Source organism: Anarrhichthys ocellatus, unplaced genomic scaffold, assembly GCF_004355925.1.
Source record: "Anarrhichthys ocellatus isolate YVR2014 unplaced genomic scaffold, GSC_Weel_1.0 scaffold165, whole genome shotgun sequence".
In the NCBI taxonomy this organism is placed as follows: Eukaryota; Metazoa; Chordata; class Actinopteri; order Perciformes; family Anarhichadidae; genus Anarrhichthys; species Anarrhichthys ocellatus.
The window spans coordinates 140958-153806 of NW_022280195.1; the positions used below are offsets into that span (position 1 = coordinate 140958).

General features: G+C 48.8%; 2 protein-coding genes across 2 annotated transcripts in view; one reads left to right on the forward strand and one right to left on the reverse strand.

Moving 5' to 3' along the window:
* Positions 1–6288, forward strand: part of aars2 (alanyl-tRNA synthetase 2, mitochondrial (putative)) — a 6986-nt gene extending 698 nt beyond the window's left edge. Inside the window, 21 exon segments of the mRNA XM_031878171.1 lie at positions 67–255; positions 404–549; positions 650–841; positions 948–1092; positions 1530–1675; positions 1762–1870; positions 1956–1994; positions 2073–2318; positions 2642–2780; positions 2861–3030; positions 3116–3229; positions 3384–3524; positions 3641–3778; positions 3862–3962; positions 4552–4660; positions 4972–5097; positions 5215–5325; positions 5484–5567; positions 5652–5765; positions 5848–5901; positions 5903–6288. Of these exon segments, the coding sequence (XP_031734031.1) occupies positions 67–255; positions 404–549; positions 650–841; positions 948–1092; positions 1530–1675; positions 1762–1870; positions 1956–1994; positions 2073–2318; positions 2642–2780; positions 2861–3030; positions 3116–3229; positions 3384–3524; positions 3641–3778; positions 3862–3962; positions 4552–4660; positions 4972–5097; positions 5215–5325; positions 5484–5567; positions 5652–5765; positions 5848–5901; positions 5903–6016 (2727 nt within the window). The 3' untranslated portion in view covers positions 6017–6288.
* The window catches only part of LOC116400380 (calpain-2 catalytic subunit-like), an 8943-nt gene continuing 2382 nt past the window's right edge, over positions 6289–12849 (reverse strand). The window contains exons 5-21 of the mRNA XM_031878182.1: positions 12495–12663; positions 11413–11496; positions 11038–11123; positions 10233–10307; positions 9986–10146; positions 9383–9552; positions 8776–8787; positions 8442–8653; positions 8319–8355; positions 8176–8241; positions 8017–8074; positions 7783–7847; positions 7531–7599; positions 7339–7417; positions 7141–7257; positions 7003–7061; positions 6289–6752 (exon numbers count right to left, since the gene is read on the reverse strand). Of these exons, the coding sequence (XP_031734042.1) occupies positions 6729–6752; positions 7003–7061; positions 7141–7257; positions 7339–7417; positions 7531–7599; positions 7783–7847; positions 8017–8074; positions 8176–8241; positions 8319–8355; positions 8442–8653; positions 8776–8787; positions 9383–9552; positions 9986–10146; positions 10233–10307; positions 11038–11123; positions 11413–11496; positions 12495–12663 (1543 nt within the window). The 3' untranslated portion in view covers positions 6289–6728. The remainder of the gene's footprint in view (positions 6753–7002; positions 7062–7140; positions 7258–7338; positions 7418–7530; positions 7600–7782; positions 7848–8016; positions 8075–8175; positions 8242–8318; positions 8356–8441; positions 8654–8775; positions 8788–9382; positions 9553–9985; positions 10147–10232; positions 10308–11037; positions 11124–11412; positions 11497–12494; positions 12664–12849) is intronic.

Here is a 12849-nt window from a genome sequence, read left to right on the forward strand (position 1 = left end):
TAAACCCGTCTTCATGTGGTCTCTGGTTCTAGTTTAAACCCGTCTTCCTGTGGTTTCTGGTTCTAGTTTAAACCCGTCTTCCTGGGTACCGCTGACCCTCGTAGTGAGATGTCTTCGTATCAAAGAGTCGTCAACACTCAGAAGTGCGTTCGAGCCGGAGGGAAACACAACGACCTCGACGACGTCGGACGAGACGTTTATCATCACACATTCTTTGAGATGCTCGGGAACTGGTCCTTTGGAGACTACTTTAAGGTGAGGAGGTGGGAGAGGAGGGAGGAGGGAGGTGGGAGAGGAGGGATGAGAGAGAGGAGGAGGGAGGAAGAAGGAGAGAGGAGGGAGGAAGAAGGAGAGGAGCAGAAGCAGCTCTGTGTATCCTCACTTGTCCTCTCGTCTCCTACAGGAGGAGGCGTGCTCTATGGCGTGGAGCCTCCTCACAATGCATTATGGGATACCTGCAGACAGACTGTACGTGTCGTACTTTGCTGGAGACGCTGCATCTGGTTTACCTGCTGACGAGGAGACTCGACTCATCTGGCTGGAGATCGGGTAGGTCTCACGGTAACCTAGACGACGGCTGATGCTGTGACCTGATTGGTTCACTGCAGGAAGAGTTTTCCATGAGAATCACCACAGATCTCGTCCTCAGGGTTCCTCCGGGTCGCCTCCTGCCGTTCGGCCTGAAGGAGAACTTCTGGGAGATGGGGGACTCTGGTCCATGTGGTCCCTGCACCGAGATCCACTACGACCACGTGGGGGGACGGAACGCCGCGGCGCTCGTCAACGCCAACAGTCCTGAAGTGGTGGAGATCTGGAACCTGGTCTTCATGCAGTACAACAGGTTCATACAAAACCAGTCCAGAACACTGTAAACCATTAGCACTGAACCAGTCTGCTGGTTGTACTGGTCTCCTCCCAGTATAACTGGTTGTGTTCCTGTGTGTCAGGGAGGTGGACCACAGTCTGCAGCAGCTTCCCCGGTTCAGTGTGGATACTGGGATGGGACTAGAGAGACTGGTGAGCGTCCTGCAGGGTAAAAGATCAAACTACGACACGGACCTGTTCACTCCACTGCTGCACGCCATACACCAGGTACACCAGTACACCAGGTACCCCAGTACACCAGGTACACCATAACACCAGGTACACCATAACACCAGGTACACCAGGTACACCATAACACCAGGTACACCAGGTACACCATAACACCAGGTACACCAGTACACCAGGTACACCATAACACCAGGTACACCAGGTACACCATAACACCAGGTACACCATAACACCAGGTACACCAGGTACACCATAACACCAGGTACACCATAACACCAGGTACACCATAACACCAGGTACACCATAACACCAGGTACACATAACACCAGGTACACATAACACCAGTACACCTTAACACCAGTACACCATAACACCAGTACACCGGTACACCCTATCACCGGTTGCCTAGTTACTACCCGGTGTAGTGTGGGGTGATTGACAGCTTCCTGTTGTCATGGTGATGTGTCCGTCCCCAGAGGTCGAAGGTGAGGCCGTACGGTGGGCGGACGGGCTCGGCGGACCAGATGAAGGTGGACACGGCGTACCGAGTGGTGGCCGACCACATCCGCACTCTTTCGGTCTGCATCGCCGACGGAATTCATCCAGGCATGTCGGGAGCAGAGTGAGTCACCGACCAATCGGCTGTCAGGACACGGTTTGTTTGTTCGGTTATCGGTTTATTCCTTTTATTTATTACTCGGGTCTCAGGTTGGTGTTGAGGAGGGTTCTGCGGCGGGCGGTTCGGTTCTGCGTCGAGGTCCTTCAGGCTCCTCAGGGAGTGCTGGCCAGCCTGGTTCCTACCGTCACGCACAGCCTGGTGAGATCCATTACCCATAATGCATCTGACCCCCCCAACCAAACATATAAGAGTTGTGGAAGTCATCTTCATCTCCTGTGTGCAGGGTGACGTGTATCCAGAGCTGCACAGGGAGGCAGACGGGGTGAGTAGAAGAACATCTGGAACATCTGGAGATCTTCCAGAACAGGAAGTGGTCATCAGCAGCTGTTGTTTCTTTCAGATCCAGGACGTCATCAACGAGAACGAGGCTCACTTCCTGTCGTCTCTGCAGCAGGGCAGCAGGCTGATCCACCGGACGCTCCTCAGAAAGGACTACAAACATGGAGTCTTCTTCCCAGCCTCGGTGGCCTGGTCTCTGCACAGGGACCTGGGTTTTCCTCTGGACCTGGTGGACCTGGTGTTGGAGGAGAGGGGGGTCCAGGTGGACCGCGAGGAGCTGGACCGACTGGTGGCAGAGAACCAGAAGGTGAGGTCTCACACTCTGAACTGTCTGTCTCTCTCTGTCTCTCTAAGGTGACGTCTGTCTGTCTGTCTCTCTCAGGTGACGTCTGCCTGTCTGTCTCTCTCAGGTGACGTCTGCCTGTCTGTCTCTCTCAGGTGTCGTCTGCCTGTCTGTCTCTCTCAGGTGACGTCTGCCTGTCTGTCTCTCTCAGGTGTCGTCTGTCTCTCTCAGGTGTCGTCTGTCTCTCTCAGGTGTCGTCTGTCTCTCTCAGGTGTCGTCTGTCTCTCTCAGGTGTCGTCTGCCTGTCTGTCTCTCTCAGGTGACGTCTGCCTGTCTGTCTCTCTCAGGTGACGTCCGGTCTTCAGTCAGGTGATCAGTCTCGGTTGATGTTGGACGTCCTCAGCCTGGCAGACCTGCAGCGTCTCGGTGTCCCTCCCACTGACGACAGTCTCAAATACCAGTACAGACTGGACAAGGACCGATACGGTATGACTTGTTTCTCTTTCTGCTGAACTCGTGTCTCACCTGTTCAGACAGGTAAAGATTACCTGTTCTCCTCCTCCCAGTGTTCCCAGCATGCAGTGCAACTGTCGTGGCTCTGTATGACGGTCAGACTCTGGTGTCAGAGGTCACTGAGGGTCAGCGTTGTGGAGTCATTTTGGATCAGACCTGCTTCTACTCTGAGCAAGGGGGGCAGTCACAAGACCGGGGCTACTTCACCCGAGACGGATCACAGGTCAGCTGTAATGCATCATGGGAAAGATTACCTGCTGTGTGTCCAGGTGAGGTCTGACTCTAGTTGTGTGTTTTCTGTCTGTCAGGACGTCCTGTACCCGGTGGAGGCCGTGATCCTGGCAGGGGGGTACGTGGTCCATCAGGTGACTGCTGCTGACAACCTGAAGACCGGAGACCAGGTCCAGCTACACCTGGACCAGGTAAATAAGACTGTGGTCCAGAATCAGCACAACAGTATCAGATGATGTCGTCTGCATAAAGACGGACACTCTTGTCTGTCTGTCTCTCTCTGTCTATGTCTCTGTCTCTGTCACAGGTCCACAGATTGTCCTCTTGTCTGTCCCGTGTCCACAGGTCCACAGATTGTCCTGTATGGTGAATCACACGGCGACTCACATCCTAAACTTTGCTCTGAGGACAGTTTTGGGTCGTTGGGTTCATCAGAGAGGATCTCATGTGTCAGCTGAGAGGCTTCGCTTCGACTTCAGTGTCAAGGTCAGACAGCTAAACTCTAACACTATATATATATGTCTATCTATCTATCTCTGTTTACATTCACCTGTACATATTCAGGTAAATACATACAGTGTGTATTTAATCTTCGTCCTCAGAGTTCTCTGGACGTTTCTCAGCTGCAGCAGGTAGACAGGTGTGTTCATGACATCATCTCAGCCAATCACATCGTCCACAGCCAGGAGCTTCCTCTGCAGGAGGCCAGGAGGATCAAGGGACTGAGGACAGTGGACGAGGTGAGCCTATCTCACTGCCTGTCTCACTGCCTGACTGTCTACAGGTGGACTGACTGTCTCTCTGTCTACCTGTCTGTCTGCAGGTGTATCCGGACCCTGTTCGGGTGGTGTCTGTGTCTGTAGCGGTCTCTGAACTGGATGATGAGACGGACAGAGAGACGTCTGTTGAGCTCTGCTGTGGGACGTAAGACTGAAACACACCTGTCCACCCGTTTACCTGTCCACCCGTTTACCTGTCCACCTGTTCCATGAACACGGTGCTGTTTCTTAGCAACACATTTAACAGAAAGATGTCCAGCAGGTTGAGACACGAACTGAGCACTGCTGCATGTAGTATTAACTGGGTACCCACTACATAGTAGTAACTGGGTACGCACTACAAAACGTGTTAAACAAAACGTTTTAAACGTGTTAAACAAAACGTTTTAAACGTGTTAAACAAAACGTTTTAAACGTGTTAAACAAAACGTTTTAAACGTATTAAACAAAACGTGTGTGACGGCCTCTTGCTTGAAGCAGGGCCTGTTGTCTTGCAGGTCCCTTGTAGGCGGACAATTGGGAGCACTTCGCCAGTCTCCCAGGGGTATTTAGGACCTGCCTGCCGCAGTCTGAAAACCCCTCTGCTCCTGCAGCATCATGTTTTCATTTGTTGAGTAATAAATGTACCCCTTTCCGTTTTAAAAACCCGTGTGTCTCCCGTTTTTGTAATGCCTCACGAGCCGGGTCGTGACGTGTGTTTAACGTGTTAAACATGTAACCATGTGTGTGTTCAGTCACCTGCTGCAGACCGGCGCCATCGAGGATCTGCTGATCGTGTCTGAGAGACAGATGGTGAAAGGAATCAGTCGCATCATCGCTGTGACGGGACGGGAGGCCAAACAGGTCAGTGACGAACATCACACACACGTGATTCACCCATCTGTCCGCCACTGAGAGACGGCCAGTAGCCTGGTTAGCCTAGCTTAGCACAAACAGCTGCATGTTTTTACATCTTTAGTGTTAATAAACAATTTAAAAGTGTATCTCTTTATTACATGGTTATTGTTAATAGATCAGATTCTGTTATTATCCACTCTTGTGTTACACCAATCTTCCATAAATCTGTTGTAATGGTCTGGTTTTATACATTATTTTCTCTGATCATATGTATTGATTTATTTCAGTTTGTCTGATGTTCATGTTGTTGCCTTCAGGCTCGTGAGGAGGGTCACATGTTGTCTCAGGATGTGGACTCTCTGTCAGCCAGACTGACAGGCTCCGCCCCCTCCGGCCTAGACGCCGCCCAGCGTCTCGCCAAGGAGGTCGGGGTCCTCTCTGATGTAGGTACCCATGATTACCCATTACCCATGATGCACTGCTGCCTCTGAGATGATAAAGCGTGTCCTGTGTTCCTGTTCAGTGACTGGTCTTGCTTGGCCCTGTGTTGTGTCTGTCAGGCTGTAGATAACACCCCCATCCCTCAGTGGCAACGCAGAGATCTGCAGAGTCGACTCCGAGCTCTGCAGAGGACCAGTAACACTACAGTCAGGAAACTGGAGACTAGAGAGGTGAAGACACACCTGAGACACTCCTCAAACTCAGCTTTGACATATGAGACATACCTGAGTCTCACCTGAGCATATAATACAAAGTGTTTGACGTGACGGACCCTCAGGTGTGTCTGTGTCCTTCCTCTGACTGTGTTTTCCCATCATGCTTTGCACAGGCTGCGGTGAAAGCTCAGGCTCTGCTGGAAAAGAACGGCTGGAAGAACCTACAGGTGGATTCTGTGGAGACGGACTCTCTGTCGGTAAGATCAATCAACCTGATCAATAACTCCCACACCTGTCTGTGGTCACGTCTACCTGTGGTCATGTCTGTCGTCTCCTGTCAGATTCTGATGAAGACGGTGAATCAGCTGAGCGCTGCGGTTCCTCGCAGTCATGTGATGCTACTCGCTCACCAAAAGCATTCTGGGAAGGTTCTGTGTGCCTGTCAGGTCCCTAAGGTAATGAAGACACACCTGTCACTGACATCACAGGGGGGCGGGGCTTCACTTGAAGCGTCTCATTGGCTGTTCTCTCCCTCAGGACTCGGCGGCCCTGTCGGCGTCTGATTGGGCGGCGGCGGTGTGTCGTCACCTCGGGGGGGGGTGCCGGGGGCTCTGTGCTGGTTGCCAAGGGAACGGGAAGCAGCGGTGACATCACAGAGGCTCTGAGGTGGGCGGAGGAGTTTGCTCGCCAGGAAACACAACGATGATGTCACAAAGTGAGAGATGACATCACAGGGCACAGCTTGGGAGGGGCGGGGCTTCCCTTTGCTGCTGTCAGTCACTGAAGGGCTTTCATGAACTGTTAACAAAGCTAACCATTAGCATGCTAACATGTAGTTTGTGCTGCTATCGTACTAAAGGCACAGGTGACTGTGAGGCCCCGCCCGGGACAGGTGTGAAGGTGTATTATTTATAACTGATATTTTATAAATCTGAACTTTACATATTGTTTTACAATAAATCACTGCTCACTCATTCACATATTTACTGTCTTTATTGTTAAGGCATTAATAACTGTTCTATAACAAGGTTTACAGATATTATTAAGGCATCAGGTGTGAAGCATCTTTGCTATCAAACAAAATAAATGACTCATTGATGAAATACAAACAGTCTGCTAAACCAACCAGAACACAGCATTCATCTAATAACAGGTTTATAACGGCCTATAATGTAGTTGTTAGTGTTTATTTGTCTGCCGTATAAAGAGATAATGATCCTTAATATAAACTGTCAAGTTATACAGAACATTAATAAACACTCATAGCTACATTATAGTATGTAATAAACCATTGATTACATAAATTGATAGATGATCAATAAGGTGGAACATCACTAACGTCCCTCATGATCACTATTCAACATTCCCCACAAAGACAATAGTTCTGCTGTGATCCGGATCAGGTTAGTCCAGGTTCCTCAGAGCAGAGACGCATTCAGCCACTGCAGAAGAACCACATTCATGTTAAACGGGTTCTACCGTGGAACAACTTTAAACTTTATATTCAGGTTAAACGAGTTCTACCGTGGAACACATTTAGACTTTACATTCACATTAAACGAGTTATACCGTGGAACACCTTTAGACTTTACAGTCACATTAAATGGGTTCTACCATGGAACAATTTTTAAACTTCATGCCCCACGGCCTCCAGGAGTGTTCAACGTGTGAAGGAGGAGTGAAGCTTCTTACCTCCATCATGGTGAACTCAATAGTTCCTGAGTTATCTTTGTCCAGCGTGGTGAACGTGTCTGTGGAGAGGAAACATTCATCATCATCATCATCATCATCATCATCATGGAGTCCTAAGAGGACTGTAAAGGAACTCACCAAACATGGTCTCCAGACGAACCAAACAGCTCACAAAGTTGTCGAAGTCGACGGTTAGATCCGGGTCACTGTAACGAGCCACCAGGACCTGATGGAGCGTGTTGTTCAGACTGAAACCTGGAATGAGGTCACAGAGGTGAATACATTACTAAGAGGTTTAATTGCGTTGGAATACCGTATTATGTTAAAGTATTTTACCAGCTTCCTCCACAGCCGTCCTCATCTCAGTGGAGCTCATCGTCCCTGAATTGTCCACGTCCTTCTCACGGTAAATTTTCTGAGAACAGCACAGACTTTATTAAAGATCTGGTTCATGGTGTCCTGGTGGATCTACAATGTAACCTGGTTCACATGGAACCAGACAAAACAGGTTCTGGATCTAAGACTCACCAGGTAGTTCTCGATTTTGGTCCACAGCACTTTGAACTCCACCAGACCCAGTTTACCGCTGCCGTCTTTCTGCAGCAACAGTTCAGGAACATGACACATGATGTTTACACTTGCTCACATACCTGTAATATTTTACCCATCAGCCACTGCGGCAGCTTCTCTGTGACATGGAGGACTTGTCTCTGGTTTCTGCAGACTAAACCAGTTCTTACCTGAACTATAAACTAAGCCGTATTCGTGCTAGAAGGATACGTCCAGCATGTTGATCATATTACGACACGTTGAGATGCTGAAGCCGTTGGTCTCGATGTCCGAACCTGTCAGAGACAAACAGGTCAACACCTGAACCCGTTCACGCCTGAAGATGAACCCGAACCCGTTCACACCTGAAGATGAACCTGACCCCGTTGACACCTGAAGATAAACCTCAACCCGTTCACACCTGAAGATAAACCTGAACCTGAAGGTAAAACCTTTGTGTCTCACGTTTGGTCACCACTTTGTTGAGGATCTTCTGCAGCTCGAAGGTCGAGATCTCACAGTCCTGCAGCACAGAAGCTCCATTAGTTAGAAATGAGGTATTTTATATAAAAGTATACATACGTATACAATAAATATAGTAAATGTACTACATGAGCAGCTCACCCCTCCTGCCAGCTGTCCAAACAGACTTCTGAACCGATCGTCTACATCATCTTCATCGATGTCGATCTAAAAACGAAAGTTCATCGGTTATTTCTCCAACCAGGAAGAAGTTAATCGGTCAAAGTTCTGAAGTCAAGTCTCACCTTTTCCACTCTGGACTCGATGGGGTTGTCCAGCTCTCTGCAGGGACAAAGATATCAGCTTTAGAGGACAGTTGTGTCTAGTTTTACAATGATTTAACAAGTTAAAGTTCAGTGAAGACTTACTGGAACTCAGCCTGTTTCTCGGAGAAGACACGGACACAGAAGTCTCCATTCTTTTGCGCCTCGAAGGTGGACGGTAGGATCAGATATTCTCCCGGTGGCAGACAGAAGCGGCTGCAGACTTCTCGCAGGTTGATGAAGGTTTCGGAGCGAGCAGCCGAGGCGTTACGCAGGAAGAAGTTCCTGTTCAGGTGGACGTTCCTCTGACCGCGGTTCTGACGGAGGAGACACAACAAAGGGCGACAACGTCAGACTGAATGCGTCTCAGATAAACTATCAAAATGTGGAGCAACAAATGCTGAGCAGACAGGAAGTGAGACACCGATGGTCTTCGTACCTCTTCAGGAACCTGGAACAGAAGAAAAGAGGAGAGTTAAACCTTCAGATTCGGTTCACTTTGTTCGTCAGCAGGTTATGAAACATGGAGGTCTATGACGTGGACCAAAGAGGATCCTTCTACTTCAACATAGAACCCTGAACCGGGGTCTAGACCACCACCTCCCTGAGACCACTATTCTACGACTGAATGAGAGTCTAGTGATGGTGAATCAGCCCAGAGATCCACTTCCTGTTTCCTCTCTGAGCGTTTGGAAAACACAAACATCGTCTCCTAGACCGACTGATCCTAGACCGACTGATCCTAGACCAGCTGACCCTAGTCTGACTGATCCTAGTCTGACTGATCCTAGTCCGACTGATCCTAGGCCAGATGATCCTAGACCGACTGATCCTAGGCCGACTGATCCTAGACCAGATGATCCTAGACCAGCTGAACTGAGAACAGGATTAGTCCAGTTTCCTGCAGCACTACTCGTCTCAGTCTGAACTGGTTCAACCAACCTCTTTGAAGGTAAAATCTCAAGAATCTGAAAGGCAGATTTTGAGAACCTCCTTCATAAATGGTTCGACCTCCAGAGACCCAAAACCCCCACAACCGGTCTCACCTCGTAGATGGCGAATCCCACCGTGTGCATGTCTTCTCCCATTTTCCTCATGCGTCTGCGGTTCTTCTGGATAAGACCAACCACGAAGCTGCAGCCGTTCTCTCCGTCGTCCGGGTCGTCGTCCTCCTCGTCCAGACGGATCACAAACTGAGGGTTCGTCCAGAACGTGTCTGCGGTTTAAAAACAAAACCGTAGAGTTTGAATGAAGTGAGTTTTATTTAGTTTGTTAGTTTGAATGAAGTGAGTTTTATTTAGTTTGTTAGTTTGAATGAAGTGAGTTTTATTTAGTTTTAGGTTGAATGAAGTGAGTTTTATTTAGTTTGTTAGTTTGAATAAAGTGAGTTTTATTTAGTTTGTTAGTTTGAATGAAGTGAGTTTTATTTAGTTTGTTAGTTTGAATGAAGTGAGTTTTATTTAGTTTTAGTTTGAATGAAGTGAGTTTTATTTAGTTTGTTAGTTTGAATGAAGTTCATCAGACGGATCTCAAACTGAGGGTTCGTCCAGAACGTGTCTGGGTTTTAAAAACAAAAACCATGGAGATAAAAACAGCTGTGACTATGGGGAGCACTAAACCATCCTCTCTGGTCTGACAGGATCACTCACTCGGAAAGTTCCTGCAGCCTCCGGCAGTGGATCCTCTCCTCCAGCTGCCGTCGAACTTGGACAGAGACCACTTGGAGACGGAGTCGTCGCTCAGGGCGTCGGGCGTCAGGTTGCAGATCTCCAGCCGGGAGTAATGTCGCAGGAAGTCATTGAAAGACATCCTGGAAGACAGAGCAGAGGGTTTTCACTTCCCATAGCCACCTGATGATGAGTTCAGGTAGTTTGGAGATAAAAAAGTGAGTTTTACCAGAACTCTCCGTCCTCTGAGCGATGGCTCAGACGCTCTCGGTCCTCGTCACTGATCTGACGCCACTGAGCCGAGCTGTCAGATAGGAAACAGTTTCAGAATAAGAGTCTGAAATATCACGTCAACAAGAAACTAAACAGTTGACCCTCCGGATCACTGAGTGCACAGTAACCACTTCACAGACTCCACCCGGCTGACGTAGACAGCAGGGAGGTGCCAGGTGACAGAAGCAAGCTGACAGGAGCTCCAGGTGTGAACATGACACCTGCTCAGGTAACTCAGTCCAATCAGTCACGTTAGTACAGGAGCCACCGTTGTTTAGCTGCTGCTGGAAACACCCTGAAGCTCTTACTACTGCACATGTAGTACTCCTGTAGTACTCAGGTAGTAAATATGTAGTACTCCTGTAGTACTCATGTAGTAAACATGTAGTACTTGTGTAGTACTAGTGTAATACTAGTGTCCTTATAGTACCATTAAAAGGACTCACCCACACAGTCATACTACAGTAGTGTGATTCTAGATGTAGTTCTACAACAGTTGTAGTTGTAGGTCTACAACAGAGTTCTCAAAGTCTGATATCAGTTCACATAGTGGACAGATCTGAGATCAGCTCCATGGATGTACAGACGTCACAGGATAGAGATTCTTTATGGAGGTTTATTGTGGATCAGAGATGATGGTCTCTGAATAATACCAACATGTGTTTCACGTTTCACTGAGTTATGAACAAGAGAACAAACTTCACCTCCTGCAGTATGTTTCTCTTTAACTATTCCTCCACTTACGTCAACATCATACTCACTTATCGCTCCAGGCTCCGGTCCACTCCACCTGACCCCAGGGGTTCCTGATCCGGATCAGCTTCTCCATGTTGCCACGGTACTCCACCTGCAGCCAATCACACGCAGCGCAAAACCACAGAGTTACATCTGATAGGACGATCAGCAACCCCATCACTTTAAAATTCACCAATAAAGAACTGAAGCCCCGCCTCTATTCAGGTGAGACAGGTGTTTGAGGGAAACAAAGATCTGCCTTTTAGGACTCAAAGGTTCCAGTTAGCCGCTCCTACTGACTCATGGGAAATGTATTCAATGTTGTGGTGAGGCTTTCACTTTTATATAAAATTATGTTTCAGGTGTTCAGACAGGTGAATGTAGGGGGCGGGTCCTCTCACCTGAGCTGCACCTGTCACAGAGTAGGCGTGGCCTTTCACCAGCTTCTGAGAGGTAACTGCCTCGGAGTCAGATGAGCTGGTGATCTGAAACAAAAATTAAAAACTGCTTATTAACTTAAATACAAATGTTTAACCTCTGTATCAGTTGTGATTTTATTTTCAAAGAAATAAATAAATAAATTCAGAGATAAATGAGATAAAAGATAAATTAATATCTAACAGCACCACGTCTAAGGCTCCTATATGGGCTGTGATGTACTGATGATGAATTAATGTGGGTTCATTACAGTACTCCTGTTGTACCCCTGTGGTACCCATGTGGTTCCCCTGTAGTACCCCTGCAGTACCCTTGTGGTTCCCCATGTTGTCCCTATGTGGTACCCCTGTGGTTCCCCATGTTGTTCCCCTGTGGTACCCATGTGGTATCCCTGTAGTACCCATGTGGTTCCCCTGTAGTACCCCTGTGGTACCCATGTGGTTCCCCTGTGGTACCCCTGTGGTACCCATGTGGTTCCCCTGTAGTACCCATGTGGTTCCCCTGTGGTACTCATGTTGTACCCCTGTAGTACCCATGTTGTACCCCTGTAGTACCCATGTGGTTCCCCTGTGGTACCCATGTGGTTCCCCTGTGGTACCCATGTTGTACCCTTGTGGTTCCCCATGTTGTCCCCATGTGGTACCCCTGTGGTTCCCCATGTTGTCCCCCTGTGGTTCCCCTGTGGGTCCCCATGTAGTACCTTTGTGGTTCCTCTGTGGTACCCATGTTGTACCAATGTGGTTCCCCTGTGGTACCCATGTTGTCCCCCTGTGGTTCCCCATGTTGTCCCCATGTGGTACCCCTGTGGTTCCCCATGTTGTCCCCCTGTGGGTCCCCATGTAGTACCTTTGTGGTTCCCCTGTGGTACCCATGTTGTACCAATGTGGCTCCCCTGTGGTACCCATGTTGTCCCCCTGTGGTTCCCCTGTGGTACCCATGTTGTACCAATGTGGTTCCCCTGTGGTACCCATGTTGTCCCCCTGTGGTACCCCTGTGGTACCCATGCAGTACCCCTGTGGTTCCCCTCGGTGTTCTCAGAGCTTACGTCAATGGAGCAGCCCATCAGTGAACCACGGTGCTGGGCTTTCTGGATGATGTGGAACAGATGTGGATCAGGTGTATTTAGGTTGTGGACCTCAGCGATTCCTCCGGTGAAATCCTCAAACCCCTCAGTGGTGGATCCTCCAGACAGAGCCTCGTAACAGCCGTTCAACCTGCAGCGACGTCACATGTCATTAACACCTGAAGACTAACTGGACAGGTGAGTCCACAAAGTAGGTGTTCAGTCTTTGACGACATGAAATGGAGTGTGTATACTACACACTATACACACTGTGTGTATAGTATGCACACTGTGTGTGTGTGTGTGTGTGTGTGTGTGTGTGTGTGTGTGTGTGTGT